Here is a 19,083-nt window from a genome sequence, read left to right as displayed (position 1 = left end):
CCTTCTTTGCTGTAACTAGATGCTCCTATTTTATTCTGTTTATATGTAGGGTTCAGGGATGGGAGAGATCTAGGCTTGGACCTGTAAGAGGAAACCTCTTTCCACTGCCATCTGCTGTTGCACCATCCCTAAACAATGGGAAGAACTTTAGGGGTGTGCTTGAGTAACTTGCTGGGTAGGACAGTGAAAAGATGGTAGTTAAGGTCTCCAGAGCTGGGCTCCATGCTCTTATGTCAGGCAAGTCTTTGAACCTGTGCCCAGGTTTCCTCAGCTGTAAGTAGTGAAAAAAAACCAAACCAACAAACCTATGCTGAGTTGGAAAAGCTTCTTTGTAAAGGGAATTTACCTGTGCAGACTTGCTGCTTGCTGTTTTCTTTGGTCAGCCTGCAGCCTCAGCACATCCACACCGCTGCAGGAGATGCTGTACCTCATTTGTACCCTGCTCAGCTGCAGAAGCAGCTTGTTTGATTTCACATACTCTCTTCCTTCCCAACCCTCAAAGCGAAATGAATTTGATTAGAACCTTTGATTAGAGTAGAGCCTGAAAAAGTAAAAACGTTTACCTATATGTTCTGTCATGGTGATCCATGCTAAAAAACAGTGGATAAGGTGGCAAGAGTAAACACCCTACTTCCCTGAGTTTCCTGCAATTAACGAGCAAGTACATAATTAATTTGTAGAAGAAATATGAAGGCACACAAAGATTACAGCTCAAATTTCAAAGGTGTTTTTTTCATCCATTCCAAACATGGTTTCTGTTGGCTGCTTTAGGAAGGTCCTGCTTGAACACACTGGTCTGTGTGGATGCTACACTGTGAGACCAAGGGACTGTGAGATTAGAGAAGCCTTTCCCTCACACATGAAGCCCTTCAAGCCCTGACTCCAACAATAATCATCAACATATAGTGAGTAAAACACACAGGAACAAGATGAAGACAAAATGATACATTCCCACAATACACTAACTTTCAGCAACTTCTGCCTCTTAGGTTTCCTAAGGTGGAAGTGTTGTCTTCATAAACTGAAAGTGCTTTAGACATTGGCATTGATACAATTTGTTCCTTGCATGCTGAGACACAAAACTCTTCTGAACAAACACGGGGTCTGAGGCTTAAGTAGCTGCAATAGAAATGATGTGAGGCCTCAAACAGTAATGCAAAAATGTCCACCTTGAAGATGAGAATAAACCAAGTAACCCCTTCCTGTCACCAGTCACAATGTAAATGGTGCATATTCATTTTATGCCTCAAAACTAAAAATCAAAAGTCACAACAGGTACTTTTAGGTCTGCTTCTGGTTCTACAAGTGTGGTGGTGCATCTCCTCACCCTCCTTGAGCTGCACTGACCTTAAAAACACTCATTTGCAACAAAATGTCAGGTTTTTAGGCTGACATCCTGTGCCACCAGATTCCCACATCCTTCTTGCAGGACCTGATGGACAAGCTTGCAACAGAACCAAGATTTCTCTGTTCAATGATCCTAAATGCAGCTGTTTTGGGTGGGGGATATGGAAGACCCCAAAGCAAGGAAGAGGAATGACACAGCCAGGAATCTGCCACTAGCAGTCTTTAACTTGAAAAAGCCTACAGGAAAACTGGGAGCTGCTACCAACTTCTCAGGATGGTCTCCTCCACCCAATGCAAGGTTGTTGCAGGATCCAAATGGACTCAAAGTCAAGGCACCCATATGGCATTTGAAATTTTTTGATGAAAGTCTTCTCCCTAGAGTAATCAGATAACAATCTGGAGTGGACAGAGACTCCAGGGCTGCTCTTATGATGAAAAGACAACAGTGCAACATTGAAACACTCACCCTACCTGTACTCAATGAAGTGAGATCTATGCAATACTCACACATTAAAAAGAGCTTTTATTGCACACCCTACAGTTAATTTACAATAAAATAAAGTAACTGCAAATTTTCATTTTCCCCATCACTTGGTACAAAACTGTGCAAATAAACAGAACTCATCTTAGGAAGACATGCACCAATAGATGTGTTAACAAATTGTTAAATGTCTCTTTTCTTCTGATGGCTCCTTCTCGGAAGTTTAAAAGATATAATTAAGAAGAACACAGCACTGAAATATGGGGGTTATTAGTATTTGGACCTATTGGAAAAAGGGGTCCGTGCTTGGAAGAACAACTCAGGAGACCAGCCAGTTGGCCCTTCCAAAATACCCCCTGAATAATTTCCACTTGAGAGGCAATTCTTGAATTCAGAAGGGGAACAAGTTTCCAGGACTGTATCATTTAAAACCAAGGCCTTGGTGACACCAGCTGATAAAGGATTTCTTAGAATCCTGGCTGTATCCCCAGGGCTTAATCTCTCATTTTGGACGAGATTTTCATAATTTTCACTCTTTTCTCTGTTTTCAGAAAGGTTCCTGCCAGTGTTCCCATAGGTCGATTGCAAGTCAGCAGCCCAGCTGACTGTTTTTAAAGGTGCAGTTGGATTACGCCTTTTGTTTGAAGAGGGAGGACTCAACACCGCAAAGCTGGCAGGCACTTGGCTGTTACGGAACTGCTGTGAAGCAGAGCTACTACTTTCCTTGTCTTCCTTGTTACTTGGCCTCCCACGTTTCACTAACTTGCCAGTAAGCTGCTGCATCAGAGTGTTTTGAAAGGCAGACCTAGATCGCTTGCATTTGGAATGGACTTTAGTGGGATTTTTAGGGGTGAAGATGCTGACAAAAGAGCTTCCTTCCCCCACAGGCCCCAGTTTTTGCAGAGGTTTTGTCAGAGGAGTTGACTGTGAATAAGGAACAAAATCTCGGGCACCAACTGAACTGCATCCTGAATCGTGAGAGGAGTAAGTTATGGGGGTACTGTGCTTACTAAAAGCACAAGGGGACTCATGAAGGGATGAGCTCAATTTTGAACTGTTACAAGGAACACCTCCAGGATAAAGCACCAATTCAGGAGCTGGGACCTTCTCTGTCAAAGTATCTTCCTGTATTGAAGAATTACATGATTTATTTAATAAGTCTACAGGTTTTGCTACGTCTCTTGCACTTGCATCAAAGAGATCAGCAGAAGCATTGTAGCTGCCTTCAGGGAAGACATTGCTCCACTGCGCCTCCCCCCTACTAACACTTTTGAAGGTGTTATCTGGCAGTTCTGTCAATGGTTTTAATTTTCTTTTATATGTCTTTCTTGTATTGTGGGGAGTTAGTGGATCAGAGCCACAGGCCCCCGTGAATGGAAGATCTGCTTTTTGGCTTGGTGTAGAAGAGTAATTTTCTTTATTTTCATAAGCAGTGAAACAGCTATCAAGTGCAGAATGCACACAGGTAGCTGCCTTGCTCCTTTTTAAACAGGAGGTTTCTCCATGCGGACTAATAAAAGACCAAGATGAATTTGAAATGTCACTATTTGCTTCTTTGGACTGCACAGATCTACTCTCAGAAACTAAAGGCTCTGATGGAACTGGTGAGGACTGGTACATCAGACGTAGATGACAGCTAGGTATAAAGCAAGATGCTCCACAATCCTTGATGGCTGAAGATAAAACACTAGAGGGAGACTCACGTTGTGACACCTCATCACTCTGAGGATTTGCAGTCAACTGAAAACAGGGCAACAGTGTGTTCTCCCAACTATCGTTCTTTGTTGGTGACAAGAACCTCCCTGAGACACTCGCTTCAGGCAAATCACCAGCTACTGGGGTTTGCCTGGGATACAATTTGTTAAGATTTACTCTCAACTTCGTACTTTCAATGGCACATTTGCCTGCTTCAAGGCTGGGTGATGCTACAACACTCTTCTCATCTTCTATTCTGGCTAACAAATCATTTAGGCTTTCTGAGAACGGGAGTTCTTCCCAAAGCCCAGAGTCCACGTGAGACACTCCAGCCACACTTATGTGATTAGGAGCTGAGGTATCTCTCTTGAAAACAAGGGAGTTGTGAAATTTTTCCAAGTAACAATGATTTCTACTATTAGTGTTTGGGAAAATGTTTTTTACCTCTGATTCCAAGACATGTTGTAACAACCTGGAACTGTTTCCATGTGAACATCCAGTCCCTGGAGAGGATGCTCTCTCTGATTTGTCAGTTGCAGAGACACTGTCAGTCTGACTAAGCCGTGAACTCAAGTCATTATCCTTCTCTTTATCCCCTTTCTTCACAGGAGAGCTGCAAAACTGCAAATCCCAAGGGGTTTGATTGCTGAGGCTTACACTGCACAGTTCTGCAGAGACAGGGCTCGCCTCTTGTTCATGCTGTTCACTCACCAGCTTTCCCACTTCCAGAGTGGGAAAGTCTTCCGCTGTTACCCAAGCAACAGATGAAGTCAGGCTCAGGGATTGTTGCCAGCACCCTAAAAAACTTTCTCTGCTACTAGACTGAACAAAACAAGAGTTTTTGCTCAGGCTAGACAGGCTGCTGAGCTCACTGAGAGGTTCATCTATCACAGCTGATGATGCATCAGGTAGATATGAACTGTTATTACAGCGCCTGAGTTTTGCCGACTGCAGGAGATGATCTAAGTAGCTGATAACAGTAAAGCCAGTAACGGCAGCATTTGGCAGGAAGATCTGGCAAGCTGTGAGGTTTTTTCTGCTGGCAGCAGAATGCCCTCCATCTTCCCTTGCACAACCCTGGAGGGAAAAAGAAAACAAAAAACCAACCAACTTAAAGAAAAGAATTAACATGTCTTTTAAGTCAGGCGTAAATTTAGGTTTCACTGTTGTCAGGATCTGCAGGGAAGAGAATACAAAACAGTCTGTCATACAAAGCAGTCCCTGGGAAATAAGCACTGGCAAGGGCTATAAAGCGCATCACAGTGAGAGGTTCTTTGCTTGCTGCAATTACACAAAGTTTTGGAGCTGGAAAAACAACCAAGTATTCTAAAAAAGGACTTGACAGAAAATGTCTTCCTCCCTTTAGGGCACTGGGTGCTTCCAGGCTTCCTCCAGTGCAGTTCAGTGCACAGGGCTGGTTGCCTGAGGCCAATGCTTTTATCCAGGAGGCGCTGGGCAGCACTTGCAGCAGAGCACTCTGGTGCCAGATATTGGACTTGGCAGCTCAGCTATCAAAGCCAGCATGGTATTTTCTGTGCACTACCTCTGTGAAAGTGAAATAAGCTGCAACCTTTATCTGTTCAGATTTTTTTGGAGAGTAGTGTTTCAAAGGAGTTTCAGCTGCAGTAGTTTATAAAACCTGCTACACTCTACACAGAAACTACAGGTGAAAAATTACATTTAAAGCAGACAGAATTATCTAATATTTTAAGTGGGTAAACCCTTTCTCATCTACCCCTCAAGGTCTGGCAAAGCTGGAGAGGCCAAAAAGTAAACAGAGTTATCTCCAACAACTCTTCTCCCCAAGTCTGTGCAGGGGTTGAGGCTGAAGGCTGTTAGCAAAGGACAACACCCTTTTAGGCAAGTCTTAAAAAATGTGTGGTAAGTCTGATTCTGAGTTTTATCTAAGAGGGTGCAACTGCAGGCATAGCTGAACACAACTAAACAGAAATGTCTGCAGCCAAGGGCTGAACAAATGGTCTTCGAATGTGTGTTCAGCCCTTGTGTGTGCAACAGCAGCCACAAGGCTGTTGATATGTAGAATTAGTTATATTTGTAAAGGAATGAGGCCCAGAGACCTGGTAAAGGGTTCCAGGTAAGTAAAGTTAATCCACCAAGTCCTGCAACTTCCATTAATTAAGATGCTGTGCATTAGGAAAATCTCAGCTCAGATACAAATCTTTTGGTACCTGTGGGAGAGGAAAAACACCTGCCAGGTAGGATTTAGTTGACAGACTTCATAACATGAATGGCTCACAGAAGCATCCCTTGAAGAGAACTTTGAAGACTGTTTCTATGGAAGGACTACCAAGAACTAATAATTCAAAGTCTGTTAAACACATGAAAGAGCCACAGATGCAGATGTTGAATAGTTGTACTTTTATCAACATTTTGAAACATACTCTTAAATCCAGAAATATTAAAATGCTGCAGGAGGATGTATTTCTTCTTACACCAGAAGACTATGCAGCATGGGAAAGGTGCTTGGAAAGAGAGTCTTGTTTCTTGCTCAAACTGTACATGGTTTTTTACAGACTCTCAAGCTGATATGCACAGGAGCTGGCACTGCTCAGGCTCTCTGAAAAGCACCCTGACAAGCTGTCAAGCTGACTACTGCCATTCAAGATGACTTTCAGATGTGACTCATTTAAAATAACACAGCAGTCTTGGGGAAAAGGAGAAGCCCTCTCCTGTCCTAGCCTTAAATTTTCTCAAATTCCCAAGAGATGTGAGTGATGCTTTCATAACTCAGTCTATACTCCTAACTGGCTACAAAAACTAGTGAAAAAAACTAATTAGAAGAGAATAATGTGGATTAAAATTACCTTCACTCCAAATATAAATCTTTTTCCAATGAAACAGGTTTCCACTGCTTGAACTAATGCTCCTGTAGATGCCTCTGCATTTGTTTCTCCTGACAGCTGACCGAAGTCTTGAATATACCTTGAGTGAAAATATACAGAAGTATTGGAATGACAGAGGAAGCCCTACATAGCATTTTAGCTGTTGTACAGTGCTAAAGAGGACACATGTTAGGGAGATTTTGTGGTAGTTTCACCTAAACACAGAATGAAAACAGGAACCTACAAATGCGATTGTTTATTTCGCTTAATTTGTTAGTGAAATGTATGGCCAGACTTCACCAATGCAGATTTGGGCAGGGCTCTCCCCACGTGCCCTTCCAGCCTGCGCAGTGGATTTTTTAGGTGAGGCACAGTGTGCGCAGAACTGGCCCCACCGTTTCAGTCCTGAGGTCCATCTGCCACGGCCGAGTGACCTTGGACAGTGACAGGGAAGTCCTCGGGTCTGTCACAGCACCCGGTACTAACCGGGGCTGACCCTGCTGAGCATCAGAGATGTGACGGGATGGGATGGCAGGGAGGCATTGAACTGCCAGGGGACGGTCCCACTGAGACTCGAACTCAGGGCCTTGGGATTCAGAGTCCAGAGTGCTCTCCTTTACACCATGAGACTGCCCTGATCTGTTAGTGAAGTAAAAGCAAACAAAACAACCACCTTGAGTACGTTTAATACGCACATGACTTTCAAGTGTTCCCCACATGCGTGTGATTTTTCTATGAACACAGTGACTGTGTAATGCTGTCCATATGCTGCTATTGCTTACACATCTTTCCTCCCCAGACCTTTCCAGCACAGCAGTATTCATACCTGGAAATAACTGCTTTTCATGGCTGACAGCAGACAGCAGTGTAGGGCAGAATGCCTGCCATGAGCATGTTATTAATGCTGCTAATGTGGGGTTAAAGAAGCATTCATCTTTGAGCCAGTGATAAAATAAGGCACTGAAAAATAACAGACCAGAGAAAGAAGTAGGGAAAGCATGTGAATATCTCAACCCAGCAGTTCCACATTTCAGAAAATCTGAAGCCTATACCGTGCGTGGTCAGGATCTGAGCACTAATAGGCTCTCTTAGAAATCCTTTCTCTTTAGAGGAAAATCTGGTCATATTGAAGAAGAGTCACAAGGTGCATCCAAAGTGTTAAAAAAACAAAACCCAGAGGCTCTATCTCAAATAAAGGAGAACAAGGAAGAAGCCAAACCAACCAAACTATGAAGTTCACTTGGCAGGTAGTAGCTGCCTTCAACAAACAAGCAGAGGATTTCTTCTACTATGCAGAAATAATCCATCTCAAATCTAAAGGTTTCAGGGGGAAAAAAAAAATCAAACTTCAACATTTTCTCAAGGTGATGGGTACCCAGGAAATGCTGGAACAGAGCACTTTAGCAGGTTCTTCCCACTTGTTTCCCCACCATCTAGGCCCACCTCCACTTTTTTAGGCTGAATAAAAAGCAGCAGCTATATGGTCAGAGAATCTATTCCTTACCTCTGCAGGTTTTCTGCAGTGACCCCAAAGAATGGATCTAAGCAACTTCCGAAAACAGTGATGTCAAACAAATCATTAGTGTCAGCAATCTTTAGGGACAATCTATATCTGTAGCTTGCACGTTGAGCTTCACCTGTGCAGCCACATTTTAGACAGTTAAACCTGACAAAAGACAGTAAAAAGATAAAAAAGATTGAATACATGAAATTCTGTTAATCACTGCTGAGGTAAGAACTTATTTGCAGCCATTATTCCATCAAAAACTGTAAGATTTTTTTCCTTATTCTGTACTCCTTAAGGCATTAATCTTACAAAGGCTCAGACAAGGTGTCTGTATCATGACAGAATGCCTCTGGATTCTTTTACTGATTTATTAAATGCTAGCCTGTTGTGAAATTGGAGGGACAGTGGGCTTTGAGTGACTGTTGGGGTGAAATTTTGAATTCCCTGCACTGTCATTTTTCATATTTCATTCTGTTTGGGGATTTTTCATCCTGCAGCTTTAATATAAATACTTAGGTTTTAAAAAAATCATCAGGATACAGCACTGTTATCTTGTACTTCAGCATTTGAAAAAACAGATATCCTTGCTTTACAGAGTCAGCTTGTTCCACTCAGTGCTGACATTCATTGATTTACTGTTCTTCTGTGTGTCAGAGATTTCACCTAACACTGCAATTAAAAAGAAAAGCTTACACATTTCTGGACACAAAGTCAGTGGAAGAGTCATACAGGACTACCTGGTGCATCGCATCTCATATAGAATGAGATGAAAAAAAACCAGTCAGGATTTGATTTGGAGGGGTTTTCAGTCAATGTTTTCCAACTTAGGAACAGCGCTGAGGGACTGGACAGACTGCAGGGGATGCACTTGGAAACTATTAACACATAATTTATTCTGCTAAACTTTCCTTTGATACTGCATGGCACTGAATGCCATAGAATGCTCAATCCATAATGATCTCCAAGCTGCTACTGGAATACAAAGAGATCCAAATGGTGACAAATAGCACAAATATCTGAAATTAGCACTTATTTTTACAACAGCTGGATTTTCACCAACTTGTTTTAACTTGTGTTCAGCTAACAGAGATTTCCAAGTTATTGGAAATCAGTTAATAATCCCCAAAACAGGACATACCTCCTGGAATCCAGTATTAGTCTAGAAAAGCAGTTTTGACAGGCAGGATAGATGAAACAGGAATTCTGGATGGAAATCACAGAGGCAGCCAAGAGTCCCTTCACACTATTCATGTGCTCACAGCATCACCTGAAAAAGAGTAGGTCAAAATGGTTCAAAGAGTTCTCATTTTATGAGGCAGAATCACAGACAGAATCACAGACTGAGTTGGAAGGGACCCACAAGAATCATTGAGTCCAACTCTTAAGTCAATGGCCCACAGAGGGGACTGAACCCATGACCTTGGCATTATTACAACCAAGTTTTAACCAACTGAGCTAATCTCAGGTGTTAATATTAACTGCTTTTAGTTGGGTTGCTTGAACATTTTGAAAAGCAGCTCTCAAGAAACAATGACCTCTGTTTGAAAATAGTAACTCAATTGAGGCAACATCTATTAATACTCTTAATTCACTCTTTAAAGAGGGAAAAAAAGGATGAAATTATGTAATAAGAAGGAAGTGTTCATGGCATTTGCACACCAGACACATTACGCAAATTCTCATTTGTACTTAGGGAATATTTATTAGAATTATCCTTGAATGCAGCACTACAACAAATCACTTTCTTGGTTTTTTCCCTTAACTTAGAATGAAGTTACAACATGGGGTTAAAACCTGAAATGATTCTACACTTGTAGTTCTGCAAACACCTCAATACCAACAACTTGGAAAGAAGAGGCTACCCCGAAAATCTTGGAAAGGGCTTGAAACAGCAACTAAATTCACACTCTTTGAGATAAAGGGGCAGCTCTAGGTGTTTACTGCGGATTTCAACAGAGGCTGTATGGATTTGACAAATAAACGATGAGAAAAATATTTATTTAAATAGGAATTAATTTATTTTTATTCAGTATTACTTTCCTGCAGATTTATTTTGCCTTTATTATAATATAGTGCTCAGAATATCAAGTTTTAGGAAACTTTTCCTACTTGAGACAGTAAACTGTTTCTCAACAGGTGTTGGAAACATGTAAACAACAATCATAGAATGATTTAGCTTGGAAAGGATCTTAAAAATTATCTCGTTCCAGACTCCCTGTCATGGGCAGAGACACCTTCCACTAGACCAGGTTGCTCAGAGTCCTGTCCAATACCTCAAATCACAGAGTTCCAACTTAAATGACTCAAATGTTCTCTACTGCTGAGTTCAATGACTCTTAGATGTCCTTATTTGCAAAAGCACTTTTATTGCAGCCATAGCTAAATGTGCATCTCTCTTCAATATAACCTGAGGAATAAACTCTGAATAGGAAGTGAATTTCCAGAACTCCCTCAGAGAGGCAAAAGGCCAAAGAGATAAAGGAGACTCAAGTGTGGCTTTTACAAGTTTAAAAAAACCCAACAAAACAAAACACCAAACATTCAGTAATCAACAATAACGTTTTGTTCATATTTTGCCACCAAAAAAAGTTAAAGTCACAGCTATTCCTTTGCCCTTTGGGACACAATTCTCAGCATTCTGGTAAAAATAAGAGCTGTCACATGAGTGCTAGAAAAATGTGAGGGACTAAACACATTACTCTTAGTAGTTCAGAGCCAAAAAATAAAAAGACATATCCCAATAGTCCCAATGGCAGGAAGGTGTGGAAAAGAGAGGCAGGGAATGGGAAACGCTTTACTGGGGGGCCAACCAAAATGAGAAAAAAATACCCCTTCAGAATACATGTATTAACAGACTCGTTTTAGTTGCAGCACAAGATATCAGTAAACAGTACATGGAAAACACACCAATACAGAGAAAAGAAGCAATGAGATTAAATCTGATTTTTAATTGCCCAAGGAGGTGGGCTTGGACAAACTCGCAACTGCTTCAACATCCCCGTTGGCTTTCAACTCAGAACGAGAGAAACAAACTTTACAGTTTGTTATCTGCGCTTTTGAAGGACATTAAAAACTTTAAACACACCTCCCCAGGAATCAAGAGTATCCCACAGAAATACGGGAGACGAAGCGCTGCATTCAAGTGCTCAGGCGGGTTCTGACAAGAGTGAACACACTCAGGTTGTGCAGCGCTGTTCCTCTTGGGAATACAGAATTCGCGGTCTGGATACGAGTTAAAAGAGGACAGCACGAACAGATCTGATCTTTAATTTCGGTAATAAACCAACCAACCCAAACCTCAGTGCCCGGCCGGGAATCACAAGCCCTCCACGTGCTGCCTCTCCGCACCGCGGCCCTCACCGCGGCTTCCGCCGGTGCCTGGAGCCCTCCAGCGATCCCGCCGCCTCGCCCGCTCCCTAAGGAAGAGCAAAACACGAGTCAGACACACGGCCCCCGCCCCAGTGTTCTCCCCTGAGCCTCCCCGCACTCCGCCGAAGGGCCGGGCCGACCCACCCTGGCGAGGCTGTTGCTGCGCTCGGAGCCCTCGGACAGCGCGGAAGGGCGGAAGTGCTGCTACCCGCGGCCTCCGGTAGGGGCGGGACGAAGCGGCGCTCAGCCAATCGTAACTCAGTCTGCCGGCCGGGCGGCGCCGCTCGCCCAATCACGAAGCGCGGAGGGGGCAGTGCGCCCCCACAGGCACGCAGAGACGCGGTGGGCGGGTCACGCGCTGTCGGGACACCCGCCGGAACTGCCTCAGCCAACCGCGGACGCGCGCGCGGGCCTGCCCGTGGCGCGACAGCCAATGGGAGAGCCCCGGCGCTCGGTGCCCGCCCCTGCACGTGCCGAGCTGGCCCCGCCCCTGCGGGCGCCGCTCGGAGCAGCCCCGGGCGGCAGAGGGACCGGGATAAAGCACCGGGATAAAGCACCGGGATAAAACCGCTGCTGCTGCTCCCACTCCTGCCGCGATGCTACGGGTCCTCGTGCTTCTTCCGCTCCTCGGCGCGGACGGCGCCCTGCCCGCCCCGCCCCGCCGCCGCAGGTCCGCCGCGCCCGCGGCCGGACCATACCTGACACGCTACCTGAGCCAGCAGGTGGGAGCCGGGGGGGGGGGGGGGACGGGAAGGGTTTCCGTGGGGTTTGGGATGGAATTTGCCACTGTCTCCAGCCTCACATTAGCCACAGGTGGGACAGGACTACCCGCAGGTTTCTGAGTGTGTTGGAACACTCACTTATTAATTATAAAAAACCCCAAAACTCAGTGCGAGGTCTCTTTAGTAAAATGCTCCAATCCCTGCATATTCCTGTTAAGTGCAGCTATTTAAAGTGCCAGGTGGTCTGCCCTACTGTGTGTCTGTGCCCCGTGTCCTGGCAGCGGGTCCGTGTTCCAGCACAACCCGCACAGATCGGGCAGCGGGTCCGTGTTCCTGCACATCCCGCACGGATCGGGCAGCGGGTCCGTGTTCCTGCACATCCCGCACGGATCGGGCAGCGGGTCCGTGTTCCTGCACATCCCGCAGAGATCGGGCAGCGGGTCCGTGTTCCTGCACATCCCGCACAGTTCGGGCAGCGGGTCCGTGTTCCTGCACATCCCGCGCAGCGCCGGCAGCGGGTCCGTGTTCCAGCACATCCCTCAGAGATCGGGCAGCGGGGCCGGGACCGCGGGTGTGTGCGAACATCAGCTGCGTGATTCGGTTTGTTTTGTCACAGAATGGCTTGGGTTGGAGGGGCTCTGAAAGATCATGTTCCAAACTACCTTCCTCCCGCTCCATCCTGGACAGGGACACCTTCTCCCAGATGGAACATGGAAGAGCCCGCTGTTACTCACCTGATCTTTCTCATCCAGTCTGCTCCCACAGCTTCTTGGCAAAACCCGTAGCACATGGACAGAACAGAGGGTTCTGGAGTGTTGGCTTCAAGTGTTGGTGTGCTTTTCTTGCATAAGACTTGAAGCCCTGCGTGTTCACAAGTTTTCACAAAAGCAGTCAACAGATCCTTTGCTGTCCCGGGACTGTCTGCATTGTCCCATGTGCTGTACCTGGTTTTTGCAGGGGAGGTGTTTGTTGCTTTTACTGGGAGGCACAGTAAGGAAAAAGGATGTTTTTCTGGTATTCTCTTGGTTTGATTAGAATCGGGCTTGTAGCATGCATCTGAATTTCATGCCCTGGTCTACCTAGGGAGTGGTGGGAAGGAGAAGGTGTTTAATTCACAGGCATAGAATCATTTAGGTTGGAGAAGACTGTTGAGTCCAACTGTTAACCCAGCACTGCCAAGTTCACCACTAACCACGTTTCCAAGTGCCACGTCTACACTGCTTTTAAACACCTCCAGGGTTGTTGATTCAACCTCTTCCCTGAGCAGCCTGTTCCAGTGCTTGATAACTGTGTCAGTGAACATGTTATTGTTAATATCCTGTCTAAACCTCTCCTGGTTCAGCCTGTGGCTGGGCAGTTTGGATGATATATGGATTGAATAGCTCCAGTTGCAGCTTTGTAGAAGGTGAATTTATGATGGAGTGAGCAAAATGGGAAGATTACACTTTCAGAGAGAATAGCCACGAAGAAAACAGATAACCCTTTTAAGATTATCCTGAATAGCTATGGAATAATTTTAGAGTCAAGGTCTCTGTTATTTGAGGTGAGAGATGGTTTGGGAACAATTTTAATGGGAGATCCATCCATTGAGATTATAATCTTCTGCAGACAGTGTTACGGGTTTGTGAATGCTCCTGTTCCAGTGATCACCCAGCATAAATAATGGAGTTTCTGTGTCACAAAAACATCTCTGTCTAATGCTAACTGAGGTAGTGATTTGAAATTTGTGTCCCTCCATTAACTCCTCTAAAAGCCCTGAATCTTATTTTGGTAACAGACTGCAGAAACTTTCCGCAGTGTGCGCTCAGCCTTGGCCGGGATGTCAGTCCTGCTGTGATGGTGTAATTCTAATTGTTCTGGCACACCGGTTGTTGCACATTGTTATGGTAGTATCAGTGATACTAAATCTGTGCTTCGGTGTCACCGCCCTCTGTCCCCATGCTGGTTCACCTCTGTCCTCATCTCCTCCCTGAGCTGTGGTGTCACCTGGTTTTTCTCCTCAACTCTCGGCAGAGGCACCCTGTGTGCCTTGCAGTTCCCAGCAAAGCGGCAGAGCTGTTGTGTGGCTGAGATCTGTGGATTTTGGGGCGTAGTTAGGTGTTGAGAGAAGGGAGGGAAGAGTCACAGTAGCAATCTACTGTAAAGCTGATGCCACATACTTTTCCCTTTAGTCTTCTATGTTCTCTTCCTCTCATGCTTCAAGCAAATTCATGTCAGCTGAGAGTAGGTGCCATGGGAGAGAGGGAGCCTCTTCACAGGACTTGAAATGCTTGTTTTCCTTGTCTAAAGACTTACTAGTATTGTTGAACAGGGTGGAAGATGAGTGTATATTAATGTATTTTTCATATTCATCAAAGATTTGAATGCTGCTGCCTGGCACTTGGAAGATACAGGGGTAGCATGAGTGGTCTGACACAAGGGGGGTGTAAGGCTGCTCTTTATCAGTAACATGGTGTGCAGAACTGATAGGCATTCAGCCCTTGTGAAACATGCACTGAGTGCTGCTGTCTGGGAATTTGTAATCACATTATTATTCTGTAGTGGAACATAAATACTATGATTAGCATGTTAAATAGGGGCGGTGATACTTTGCCACCTCTCAGGATTGTTGAAGTTTAATTTACATTTACTGAGGGCATGAATCATCTGCTCTTGTTTCATGCTGCCGAGTTTTTATTCTTAGCTAAGGATCCTGTTTTGATTCTTGTTTCTCTTTGATGATTTTCATTATAAGTTCAAATAATTTTATATAAAACCATCCAATATAAAAATACTTTATAATATGGCAAAATATTATGGTTACAGAGGAAACATTTTTATACCTGTTTACATTTAAATATATATTTAAATAGAATATTTAATTATTTAATATTTCTACAAAAGAAAATTTTGAAAGTCTAAACACATGCAGTGCATAATTTTTTTTGCTTAAAACGTCACCTCTTGAGCACTGTGAACAATTCATTGATGTTGCACATTGGAGAACTGAATTTCAGAGGCTGAGTTTTCATGTGCATTTCCAGCCTCTAAATGGAACCTCTTGGCATGAACACCTATAGACCCATAGCATTGCTTGAGGGTTTAGTGTCAGCTTTTACTAAGAATCAATGATATTTAAGTCTGCTTTTATAAAATGGAGAAATAACATGGTGAGAATTCAGCTCAATGCTCATTTGCATTGCACTTCCTCCTGTTGGCCATTTTAAGCGTCAGACATTCCTGATATGAGGCTAAAGTCTAGAATATTGAGAAATTGGTCGAGCAATGCCTGTGTCAGGGTGACTAGTGCCTTTGCTTGCTTGCTGGCCTTGCCTGCTTATGTGTGTCCTTAACAACCCTCATCAGTAGATTGCTCTTCAAGCAGAAACTCTGCAGTCACCCTCATCTTTACATCAATAAATTGTATGCATATTGGTGAGGTTGATGTTGGTCTTATTTTCGGCCCTTCTGATATACTGGTGTGACTTCTGTAAGTCAGTCTGTTCTCACTTCTCCTTTGCTAATTTGCTTGCTTGTTAAAAGATTGCTTGTGATTTGTGTGTTAAAGTAATCCATCCAAAACTGAACTGTACAGAGGATGTAGGATGTACAGAGCTGCAGGAAGACCACCACTCTCTGGATGGTTTCTTTGTAAGCAGCTGTATCTGTGACCACAGTTCAAGTTTATTGGAAGGACTTGGTGAGGCATCCGAGAGCCATCTGCTTCTCTTTACCCAATTAGAAATAATCTTGGAGCACACTAGGGAGGGTCTTGAGTCAGGCAGCTGCTCTGACCTTTGGGGACCATTGTTTAGTCCTTCTGTATCCCTGTCTTCAGCACACATACTGGTGGTACAAAAACCTTAGCCTGAGAATTAGTGGTGCTTTACATGCAGTACTGCTGAGAGGATGCCTTAAATTTCCTGATATTTGAAGGCTTCTCAGTGGTAAACTCTCTTCTTAGGAAAGAGAATGGATGTGGTATCTCTTCACTCACTTTGATAATTGATGACTGCATGAGACTTAATGTGCTCTTGGACCCTTCACCCCAATCACACTTTGTAAGCACACATTTTACTTTGTGAACTGCTGTGAATTTGTCTGAGAACCAATGTAATTAGTACAAGTTAATTTTTGTTCATCAACTTAGTGAGCCTGATCCTTCAATCAGATTGAACTAATACATGTCAATCATGTCATCCTTTCCTAAAGAAGAGTTCTGATTGCATTTACTAACTTCCTAGAGTTCACACCTATGTCAATATTTCATAGCTTAGTAAATTCACATGCAAGTCTTTGTGCTCTGAAATGTGTCTACACTTCATATTGTGTGTACATAAGAGGAAGCTGTGTTGGAGCTTTAAAGTACTGATGTTGAAAAAGTAATGCAATTTGATCCTTTCTGGCTATATCATGAGTCTTTAATACCCTATTTTGTGTTACAGATTGAAGTTCTGAGGCATGTGAAATGAAAGCTTTGATTGAAAATGTGAAAATCAGAACACAGAATTTCAGGACTGCAAAGGGGAAGTGAAGATGTATTTTTTTTCAGATATGATTCTTTCTGTTTTACAGAAAGGACCAATTATAAGGAAGTGTGTGAATAAAAGAATTTCCCTGCTGTAACTGGAAATGAGTACTACATCCAAAAACTGACTTCAGTCAGGTTACTTCATGAATGTGCAGAGTAAAGAAAATGTGGTGAAGAGATTGGTTCACCTTTTTGTGACAGTATTGCCTTAATTTATCTAACTAATCAAAACTAAGGGTGCAGTTTTGCTCTTAAACAAACGTTGCATATCTTGTACTCACAAGAAGGAAGTATATGTTTATGGAACAAGATATCTTTAACCCAGTTCAGCATTTTTCAGCATTTGAAATTTTCACTGTTGTTTGTAAATGAGTGTCACTGAAAACATACAGACATATGCATATACATATATAGTTAGGTATAAATGTTTTTAAAGTTTTAAAAGCATTTTCAACCATGGATTTAAAACTCACTTATAAAGGCATTGCAATGGATTGAGGTTTTGATTTTTAATTGTGGTTAGCAGCTTTTTTAGCATCTTATTGTGACTCAAGTTGGTGTCTCAGAATAGTAACAGATGTCAGGAATGGTTAAGATGAGTTTGTTTTTCATGCCTGGCACCATAATACAATAGCAATTTTGACTTCTGGTAAAGGAAAAAACAAAGTGCTTTTTACAGAGCCCCTTGGTACCAATTAAAAGTTATGCCCTTGTTTAGAGAAGAAGTGATGTTGATGTTTGTCTCTGAGGTGAATTACTTGGAATATATGTTTTAATCATCAGGTAGTACAGGAGTACTTGGCAGCTCTTACTCTGTGATTTCATAGCGTGATTTAAAATGGGAGCTGTAAATTATAAACCAGGTCCATAAGCAGAAACAATAGCTCTTATTTAGTGGACAGGAAAACAGGGAAGTACTTGTTAAAGCTTGTCAGTGAATTTTTATTTTTATGCACTGCTTATCTGTGGGGTCACAGTGCAGACATGAGCTTCTCAAATAAAGCAGGAAACAATTTCCTCACAACTTGCAGCCTCTCCTTCAAGTGAACAGCTAATACTGGTGACTACAAAAAACATCAGTGATCACTTCTCTCTCTGAAGTGAGCATTTCTTATCCCACAAAGCTGTAATAGGCCACTGAAAGATTCCTGGTGGACTGTCTAGATTAAAGAAGGTCTAAAGAACAAAACAATAAGCAGAACTGCATGTCTGAAGTACCAAGCTATTTACAAGGCAGATGTGCATGACAGCTCCTGTTAACTTCATAGACTTTGACTGGTACTGCTGAGCTTCCAGAAGTTGGAAGTCTTAGAGCTGGGTTTTTGTTTTGTTTTGTTTTGTTTGTTTTTTTTTTAATAGAGGACTGTGTGGGAATATGTGGAGGGAAGTGAAGTTCAAAATGGAATTTCGTGTTGATGAGTTTCTTCATCTGACTTTGAGGAGATCAACACCAGCCATCAGCACAAGAAGTTGTGGTAGACCATGCAGATAATTTGTAGCATTATTCTAGGTTGGGTAGAGACCAGAGGTCAGACTTGATTGTAAGCTTTTGAAAACTGAAGAAATACCTTGATTCATTTCATGCATTCTGGAATATTTGGATTTTATATCTAAAGCAGTGAAACTTATAAGAAATTTAATGGGGTAAACCAGGCATGTGAATTCAGAGAATTAAATACAGACAGAATAATGGGAATTGTGTTTCTTTTAAGCACAATCAGTAGATACTCCTTGCCTGTGGTGTAGGGGGATAATTGTCTTTTTTATTTAAAATTTTTAGTTGCTATCTGCTATGCTTTTAGTTCAGCTCAGCTCTAGCATGCATATAGTATTTTCTGACACAGTGCTGTTACAGTGCTACTGCCAAGTGGCATTAGTGGCCAATTGTGCTGTGGTGTGGTTGTTCTCTAAATGCACATAGAGAGCAAAGAACAAAACTTCTGATTCTTGTGGGCTGCTGTTTCTGACCTCAGGCTGGTGTAACAGCTTTTTCCATTATGCACTCCTGCAGCTGAGATACAGAGTTTACATACAGGTTCACTCTTGTGTCAAGCTTAGAGTCAGAGTGATTATATGAAGATCTTCTGAAAAGGGTGCTTGTAGAATAAAGTCTGAGAAGTCTGAAAAGCCTGCCTACATGGGATAGCAGGGAGCTACAGTACTGTGTGATGCCATGTCCTGGCTGCTGATATGGACACACCTGGTTGTGCATCTCTTTTCATTCCTAGTTCATTTATACTGCTTCCAAAGGGAGCAAGCTTTAGAATCATAGAATCAATTGGGTTGGAAAAGACCTCTGAGATCATCAAGTCCAACCCTTGGTCCAACTCCAGTTCGTTTACCACATCATGGCACTCAGTGCCACGTCCAATCTCAGTTTAGAAATCTCCAGGGACGGTGAATCCACCACCTCTCTGGGCAGGCCATTCCAATGCTTGATTACTCTCTCTGTAAAGAATTTTTTTCTGATCTCCAACTTAAATTTCCCCTGGCAGAGCTTGAGCCTGTGCCCCCTTGTCCTAATGCTGACTGCATTGTGAAACAAAACACCTTTTAAACAAGCATCTGCAGAAGTACTTAGTGTGGGGAAAAAACCCCAAAAAACAGAA

The 19,083-nt window shown here is 43.1% G+C and overlaps 2 protein-coding genes across 8 annotated transcripts in view; one reads left to right on the top strand and one right to left on the bottom strand.

Annotated features, from left to right (window-relative positions):
* Positions 1–1,850: 1,850 nt before the first annotated feature.
* DDIAS (DNA damage induced apoptosis suppressor) lies at positions 1,851–11,465 on the bottom strand. 7 transcript variants are annotated; one of them, XM_071556180.1, is made up of 7 exons: positions 11,387–11,465; positions 11,234–11,289; positions 10,959–11,095; positions 9,012–9,140; positions 7,871–8,032; positions 6,349–6,466; positions 1,851–4,600 (listed from the first exon to the last, which is right to left on the bottom strand). In XM_071556180.1, the coding sequence occupies exons 4-7, from the start codon at positions 9,122–9,124 to the stop codon at positions 2,099–2,101; spliced, it is 2,895 nt and encodes a 964-aa protein (XP_071412281.1). In that variant the 5' UTR covers positions 9,125–9,140; positions 10,959–11,095; positions 11,234–11,289; positions 11,387–11,465; the 3' UTR covers positions 1,851–2,098. The 7 variants fall into 7 exon arrangements, with proteins under 7 accessions (XP_071412281.1, XP_071412236.1, XP_071412262.1 ...); XM_071556135.1 differs by having other exon boundaries at positions 10,959–11,289; XM_071556161.1 differs by lacking the exon at positions 10,959–11,095 and having other exon boundaries at positions 11,161–11,289.
* A 254-nt stretch (positions 11,466–11,719) lies between these two features.
* PRCP (prolylcarboxypeptidase) overlaps positions 11,720–19,083 on the top strand; it is a 33,468-nt gene continuing 26,104 nt past the window's right edge. The window contains exon 1 of the mRNA XM_071556122.1: positions 11,720–11,964. Coding sequence (XP_071412223.1) covers positions 11,839–11,964 — 126 coding nt within the window. The 5' untranslated portion in view covers positions 11,720–11,838. The remainder of the gene's footprint in view (positions 11,965–19,083) is intronic.

This window comes from Pithys albifrons, chromosome 1 (genome assembly GCF_047495875.1).
Source record: "Pithys albifrons albifrons isolate INPA30051 chromosome 1, PitAlb_v1, whole genome shotgun sequence".
Taxonomy (NCBI): domain Eukaryota; kingdom Metazoa; phylum Chordata; class Aves; order Passeriformes; family Thamnophilidae; genus Pithys; species Pithys albifrons.
The sequence above is the reverse complement of the archived record's forward strand: the minus strand, read 5'-3'. Positions and strand labels throughout refer to the sequence as shown.

Bases quoted from the DNA above. Each gene is read 5' to 3' on its own strand.
- DDIAS (XM_071556135.1), bottom strand. From the start codon at position 9,124: ATGAATAGTGTGAAGGGACTCTTGGCTGCCTCTGTGATTTCCATCCAG. The intron at 6,467-7,870 runs GTAAGGAATAGA...TTTTCACTCAAG, and splicing joins ACTGCAGAAAACCTGCAGAG to GTATATTCAAGACTTCGGTC. The intron at 4,601-6,348 runs GTAATTTTAATC...TTTTCCCTCCAG, and splicing joins GATTTATATTTGGAGTGAAG to GGTTGTGCAAGGGAAGATGG.